The 8,190-nt window shown below is 45.4% G+C and overlaps 1 protein-coding gene across 1 annotated transcript; it reads right to left on the reverse strand.

Moving 5' to 3' along the window:
* Positions 1 to 3,118: 3,118 nt before the first annotated feature.
* On the reverse strand, positions 3,119 to 7,969 carry LOC129076768 (ubiquitin-60S ribosomal protein L40-like). Its single transcript, XM_054580931.1, is given in 4 exon segments — positions 3,119 to 3,140; positions 3,142 to 3,537; positions 6,017 to 6,136; positions 7,776 to 7,969. Coding segments are annotated over 4 exon segments (732 nt in total).
* Between the last annotated feature and the right edge of the window lie 221 nt (positions 7,970 to 8,190).

The raw sequence follows: 8,190 nt of genomic DNA on the forward strand, positions 1-8,190 counted from the left end.
CTAGTTGGGTTCTCCAAAGAAACAGAACCAATAGAATGTCTATATCTATATCTGCATCAGTGTCTATGTATACAGCTTTATCTGTTATGAAAAGTTGGTTCACGTGATTGTGGAGGCTGAGAAGTCTGATGATATGCTTACTGTCTGCAATCTGGAGACCCAGGAAAGCTGGTGGTGTAATTTAGTCCAAGTCTGAAGACCTGAGAACCAGTGGAGCTGATGGTGTAAAGCCCAGTCTGAGGGCAGGAGGTGAGATGTCCCAGGATAACACTGAGGCAGGAAAAAGTGGACAAATTCCTCATTTTTCCTTTTTGTTATAGTCAACCCTCAGTGGACTGGATGATGCCCATCTACATGGAGAGGGCCATCTAGTCTCCTGAGTTGCTTGAATCGAATGTTAATCTCAGCCAGAAACACCCTCACAGACACACATAGAAGTGATATTTAATCTGGGAACACCATGGCCAAATGAGGTGGCACATAAAATTGACCATGCCCTTCTTGACTCTATGCTTCTGCACAGGCTGTTCCCTCTGCCAGGAACTCACTTCCAGGTTGCATCCTCCTGACTAATTCCTATGTACTTTTAAGGATCTAATTTGGTGTCACTGTTGTAGGGATTCCTTCCTGGATCTGCCATTCCTCCCCCCGCACCCCCTCCCTGTGCCTCTCTTCCCCCACCGCTGCCCTGGCTGGTTGGGAGTGCCTCCTCAGGCTCCATGTGTATTCTTCTGCCTCCCTACTTCCTCCTCACTTGACTGGGAGCTTCTAAAGGGCAAGATGATAAACACACTTGTAAGTGCCCATATATGTGCTGGGCATTGTTCTAATAATGTGTTTAATATTCATAACTACCTTCGGTTACAGTTGCTGTTTTTACCCCCATTTTACATAGAAGTAATTAGCATGGAATAGTTAAGTAATGTGCCCATAGTCACACGACTAGTTAGTAGCACAGGAAGCACTCTGACAAGGCTGTCATGAGCAGAAACTTGGTATTTTTTGAAATGTGGCAAACAGATTGAGGAAGAAAAACATCAGCCTTAAACAAGGGGACAGAACTCAATTCTAGGGCAGGAAAAAACCTTTAAATATAATTAAGAGCACTCAGATATTTGTGCTTTCATGAGAAATTAGGGGGAGGGAAAGGGGAGTGAGGCATAAGAAAAGTTGGACCACCCACCCTTGGCTGGCAGAGTAGGAGGTGGGATGAGGACTTCTTGGTTTGGAGAGAAAGCTGTACAACATGAATATGTAATGCATATGCTATACATATTTTAGTCAAATCAGTAGGGGAGCAAAAAAGAACAGCATACTGATTATCTATTGTTATGGAAGTTCACTCCATGGTGTCCTGGGTTGTGCATTTCATTGTTTGGGGATAGGTAACTCCTTGGGGCCTCTGGTGAAATCAATGGGCACTTACAGGTTTGAGTTGGAGATTTGGGGGTTTCACAGTGCAGGGATGCAATATGGTATCTTTTCCCCTTCCGACATTTTAAACTATTTTTGAGGTCCTAGTAGAGAGGCAGGGAAAGTCTATGAAGAACTTTGTTCATGTATAACCTTGTGAAGCTGTGGGATTAAGTTAAGCTAGAGATTAAGGGGAAAATAGGCAAGAGGAATCCAATGTTGGGCTGCATGTTCTCTTGGATTTCAACTATTGTCATGGTGAGCTGTGTGACGGGATTCATTTCCAATAGGCAAAGTGTGTCTGTGCCCTTGAGGTGGCAGTTTGAGGTTTGGTGACATTTCTTCTTTGCTCCTTCAGCATCAACATGCTCACGAGAGAGGATCTGATTGGCTTAGGATGCCACCATATATCAGAAAATGCCCCTCCCTGGACAGAATTGTTTCCAAGACACCTGCCTAGCTCACGTTGCCTTGTGCATGAGTCCTTGGTCCAACCAGGAGGAGTCATGGTGGCTGGTCTCACTTGAAAACATGTGATCTGGAGAGGAGCAAACTGATTGGACATGTTGAAAAAAGGAGGCTAGAAAAATGATAGGCAGTAATTACAGCTTTGTCTATGCCATGTTAGTTAATTTAAGTTTTGCACATAAATCCTATACATAGTGTCATGGTGGATTCATTTATGAAATGTGAATTGACCTGATTTCATCATGTTCTTGCTCCTGAAACTGATGATTGGCACCACACAAAGGCAACCATAAGACCACATGGACTTGTGTAGCAGGGTTATTAGCTGAATCTATTGATGATAAACATGGGCAAAGATGCAAATGAAACTTTTCATCATGAGACATTAAGATCACCCAGAGACAGCTGGAAACAGCAGATTTCTGTTTGTGTGCAAAATACTGCATAGCGTAAAACGCCAAGCTTCCAAGAGAAAATGCTAAGATTTCTGATTATGAGCAGTGAGAACAGCACCTCTGAGTTGAGGGCTGAGGATGACAACAACAGGTCTGATCCTTCTATCTCCTCAGGAAACTTTTTTAGACCCATGAACCCCACAGCAGGCTGGCAGGTGCCCAAAGTCCCACATACATAGTTCCTTTACTTTATTCTTCTGGTTTCTCTACCCAAGCAGTTCAAAACCAGTGCATAAAATGGGAGCCAGGAGGCTAAAATTGGGAAGAGATAATAAAATGTTGTAATGGTAATAAAAATTAAGGGCACCTTTTATTTAATTTCATTTTTTTTTTTAGCTGGGCTCCAGACCTTGTCTGTGCTGGTCCCATAAGGCCAAAAGTTGTCATAAGGTCTACACAGGCCAAGACAGATTTACCTCAGTCTTCTCTGTCTTCTGCTGGGGAAACACATGTCCCAGCTACTGAGGGGAGATCTTGGTCATGATGACAACCTGATGATGTGGGAAGTGTCAGGACCCGGAGGTTCAAATGCATACAGGGCCCAGTGAGTTAAAATAATGAACTGGGCCAGGCAGGGACAGACTTATTTGAGGGACACACCCCTTGGCTTTGCCCACTGTGGGCCGTGTGGACATGTAGGTGTGATTTCAGAAAGCCAAATTTTGTGTGTGAAATTTGCCAATTTTTTCCTAGTCAATGAAAGGGAAACTTTATTGAGGCCCCAGGGTCACGGGATATTGGTAGAAGGCCACCCTGCAGCCAGAGGAGGTAGTAGAGGGGCCTTATTTAATCTTCTTCTTGGCAGAGGTTGTTGGTGTGACTGCATTTGTTTTTGTGGCAGCTGACAGCACAGGGGTGCAGGTGAGTGTAACACTTGTGGCAGATCACCTTGTTGCAGTTGTATTTGTGGGCGAGCTGGAGGAGGGAGGGCTCACTGATGCCACCCCATAGATGAAGCACCAACCGTAGGGTGGACTCTTTCTGAATGTTGTAGTTTGAGAGAGTGCAGCCATCCTCCAGCTGTTTGCCTGCAAAAATCAGATGCTGCTGGGCATGCGGGATGCCCTCCTTGTCTTGTATTTTAGCTTTGACATTTTCAGTGGTGTCACTGGGCTCAGCCTCAAGGGTGATGGTCTTGCCAGTCAGGGTCTCACAGAGATCTGCTCCTCTCGTGTGCTGGGGAGGCCACTCTGCTGCCTCACTGAGAAGAAAGAAGATGGTGGAACTGGAAGCCACTGGAACCAGAAACCCCCAAATCTGAACTTTGCCAATTCTTATTTTCTAAAAACATTGAGCATACCAGACAGAATATTTCTGTGGGCCAGATGTGGCCTGTGATCCCCTGTCTCTATTATTGGATGTTTGAATGTGTGCCAGCTCAGTGCCTGGTGACCAATTAGCCTCCAACACCTGAACTCTCTTCCTCTCTTCCTTACCCAGGAAACCTCTGTACTATCAGGAAGGGAAATAAGATCAAGCCCAAGATAGGTAGAAGTTGTCTGTTTGTTGTTTTAATGGGCTAAGTCATCATTAAATTTTCCTGAGCTGATGGCTTTCTGTGGAAGAAATACCAGCCAAGGTCGAACACCTTGAGAGCTCTCTTAATCTTTCTGTAACCCCATTAACACTCACTCCATATTTCCTGTGAAAAAGGGTTGGGGATGACCAGAGCCCACAGCACAGAAATCTCTGTCACACACCCAGCCGAGGGGAAAGGTTGTGGGAACACATGTGGGGAAACATTGTTAAAATAGGGGGACCGGGAGCAGGAGGAAGAATTGCTTGACGCTGGAAATCTTAAAGCTTGATAATCATTATAATAGAGTCACCTGTACTTTGCCATCTAGAAATATCTATTACCTTGAACCTGGGGTTAGATGCCTGCTCCCCAGGGGAACTCTGGAAACAGAGATTTATTTGTGCAGCAATAATTGAAGAGTTCATTTGTTTCCAGTGTGGATCTTTCAACCACAATCAATTTCATTCTCCATCATAAATAATGGAGGTCGCCCAGGCAGCTATGCAGCCTGGTGCTGTTGACAGTGCTCAAATAGCATCAACAGAGAGAGGGGCACATCCCTGTGACAGTGAGTTTGGAGGGGGGTTGAGTGGCAGATGTGTGTGTGTTTTAACAGAACTTTTTTCTCCCCCTTAAATGGGAAAGACATTGCATTATTAACTACAAGGGGAGCAATAAGATTGTGTCAGTGGATCTGGCACTTGGGCAGCACCTGGGGGAGTGTGCTGTAGTTGTACCATGTCTTCTCCAGGCCCCTTAGGCACCAGGCCTGCTTCTAAGGGAATCTCAGTCGCTGGAGGAATTAATAAGCTTTCTGCTGTAATTGGCAGGGTTTCAGGGGTGCTCCAGGTTAGGTGGCCTGAGGCACTGTGGGGAACGACTGTTTGAAGTCTGAATTGTATGAAGATAGAGAAGAAAGGATTAAAAAAACCTGCCTTGACTGCTTTACAGAGATTTTGATTGCTAATAAAATAAAATGTAGAAATTTTAAAACTTCCCATCTCTGAAATATACTGACTTAAATCTATCCCGCAGCTTGGTCCTCTTCCCCTGCCTCACAGGGCTGCTGAATCTCTGACATCTCTTTCCAGCCTCAGGGCCTTTGCACATGCTGTGTCTTTTACCTCAGACCTCTTTTTTCTCATCACTTGGCTCAGTCTTACTCGAACTATGGATCTACTTTCAATATAACTTCCTCAAGGACATCTTCTAGACCAAGTTGTATGTTCTCATGGCAACCTGTACCACTCTTTCCTACTACTGGTCATAGTTGAAATTAAACAATCACTTGCATATTTGATTGATAAATATCCACTTCCCTCTCTAACCTGAAACCTTCTTGGGAAATGTGACAATGTCAGTCTGGTTCAATATTGTACACCCAGCGTGCCATGAGAAACTGGAAGCTATCTTGTCAGGTGTGTAGTCTTCCTGTGTCAGTTCTAATGTCTTCCTGTGTATTCTTGTAGCGTGGTGGCTCAACTGGCCAGGAAAAGGAGGCAGGAATCTGGGGCTTATTTGGGACAAATGAACATACTTTTGGCTGACTTCCAGGGTGGTAGCCACCACTCAAAAACTGATGTCTGGAGGCCAGCTGGGCTGGATATTGGGGTATCATCCAGCAAGTAATCCCAAGTCAGCCGGTGGCAGCACCATCAGTCTAGGTGGTTGATCCATTTCAAGTAGACAGATATTCAGACAGTGAGCAAGGGTCGAGTTCAGGTCAATGAAACATATAGAGGCAGGTTTTGGAGTTCCTCTTGGGAAAGTTTTCCTCCCTTTTAAGGGAGAAAACACCAGAAGAAGTGGCTCCATTTTCCTCTTACATTGTTTTCTCCATTTCCTCCATTACTTTCCTGCTGTGAACTCGTGAAACTTAGAACCACTGTTGCTCTCTTGAGTCATGAAGATGGTAGGCAGCACAAATCCCACACATACTGAGGATGGCAGACTGGATGATGGAAAGCACATGGGTTTTTGATGGTATTGTTGAGCCCTGGATCATATTACACCTTGGCCCATACCTCTTTCTTCACTAGAATTACAGTCTCATGAGTTTATAAATGGTCTTGTTGTTTAAGACATTTGAGTGATTACTTGCTGCTGAAGACATCTAAACTGATAGAGTTATGTTCCCTCATCCCTGCTCTTCATTACTGACCTCCTCATTATCATATATTTCTCTGAGTGCCACTTTCTGTTGGGCGGGTACAGGAATTTCAAGACTGTACTTGGCTGCTGGGTGTATTCTTGTAGTGTGCTCTCTCTTCTCCTTAAGTCACTGTCAGAGGGAACAGACAAGCATTGACAAACAGAGTTTTTACAGAGCATTGCACCTCACAAAGGCCTCACACACTCTTGATCTCATTTGATCTTCATCACAACCTTGTAAGATGATCTAAGCTAGGACCCTTACCCATTTCAAGCACATGGAAGGTGAAGTTTGAATGGAAGTGACTTTCCCAGGTCATCCAAGAAGTCATGAGAGGCAGACATTCAAACTCAGGTCTTGAAACTTCTGTTTTGTACCCCTGGCCATAATGACCTCTTTGGAATAGACACTGGGGGTGATACGAAATTTTCATTCATTTCTCTACTCCTTTCCAGTAGGGAGGGATGCCACAGAATCTGCAGTCATGATTTAGAAGTACTGGTTTTCCCATAAACCTTCCTACCCTTTAACAATCCCATGGCCAGTAGGGCCTGCTTTAGGGCTCAGCCAGGCAGAACATATCTGGATATGTCCATGCCAGAAGGTAAACTTAGGGGCCTGAGTGCTCATCTTCTTGGGTTGTAGAAACCTAGCTTCCTGTCCTCTGAACCCAAGACAGTGGGGTGGCTGGGACATCACTAAGTGGAGTTCAGTGCCACCATGAATGTTTGCAGCATTTGAAAGGTAGAGGGCTCATTAACCCACACCAGCTGCAGATATGAGAACAGCTCCAAGAGAGTGATAATGTGTCTGTTTGCCTCAGTGACTCTGGTTCCGAAGTGAAACCAGGAAAGGAACCTGGTACCTGCTCAACTCCCTACACTCTCCCAACTCAACTGTCCTCAAGCTCTATCTGTATCCCTAATGTCTCTACTAACCAAAGATGGCCTTACTGTCTGGCTTATTGAGAAAACATAAAACACCAAATCCCATGCATCTTCCCAGCTCAAGTCCTTCCTTGGACAATGTGTGTGAGATGTCAGAAGGACATCGCCTTTGATGCTATCATCATCAACACCAAGATCATCTCTAACACAGAATCAACAGCAACTACAATATCAAGAACTGAGGCTTATCAAGAACTCTATGTGCTTGGTGCACTGCTAAGCACATTTCACTCTATCTCACTGACTTCTCACAACTGCCCCATGAAATCAGCTCTGATGTCATCCTCCATTTACAGATGAGGAAGCTGAGCACAGAACACTCAGTAGCCTGCTTGGAGCCACACACTTATTCATGCTGAAACCAGGATGGATACCAGGTACTCCGCGACCTTGCGCCTGAGTTTTTGCTGCTTCTTCAGAAGGAAACAGAAGTAGCCAGCAATGGATCAGATTCCATCCCTTGCACAACTACATCTCATATTCCTAATGTTCAGGATCAGGAATGGGAATGTGGAAGCAAACAGGGAGCAGTTGTGCCAACTGGCACTGTCCTGAGGGTTAACAGAGATATTACTGAGAATCAGAGAGGATTGGCCAAAATGGATGCTGGACAAGGCATTAATGATGCCCAGGGGTCCTCCTCTTAAAGAAAGAGGGAGGGGCTTGGGGCGCTTTCTCATACACCTTGTGGCTTCCTACTTTCTCCTCCCAACAGGAGGAGCTGCGCTTAATTCCAGTTTTCCATAAGCCTTTCCCACAGAACTCTAGAATTCCAGATGCCAGCCTCTATCCCCTAATGTCAAGGCTGCACTCACACTCACCCTATGGCGAGGGAGAGTAAGTGTAGTGGGGTGGGGTCTCTCCCTAGAACAGACTCCCACAGAGGGTCCAGCCGAGCACTCTGGTCTTGGTACATGTCTGTCTGGGGACAACTAGAAGACTGTGGGATCTCGTCTCCTCCTACTGACCCTGGTTCTAAGTCTCTAATAAAGCCATCTGTGTGACACTGTGGCATTTCTCACAGACCCTGCACCTGACAGGTGGCAACCACAAAGGGACCCACCTTACTGAGGGTGATATGGCTCTGTTCCTGGAACATAGTGATCCCTCAATTGCCTGTTGTCAAGGAGTCACTGTGGTCATGATAGTCATCTCCACTGTGAGTGTGGGCATCACCACACCTGCCCTTTCCTCTGCGCCTCTGCTTTGGAGTCCTTGTAGCCCAGAAATTGGAAG

The sequence above is a fragment of the Pteronotus mesoamericanus genome, unplaced genomic scaffold (assembly GCF_021234165.1).
Source record: "Pteronotus mesoamericanus isolate MK-2021 breed Mesoamerican mustached bat unplaced genomic scaffold, CSHL_Meso_final contig_64, whole genome shotgun sequence".
NCBI lineage: Eukaryota > Metazoa > Chordata > Mammalia > Chiroptera > Mormoopidae > Pteronotus > Pteronotus mesoamericanus.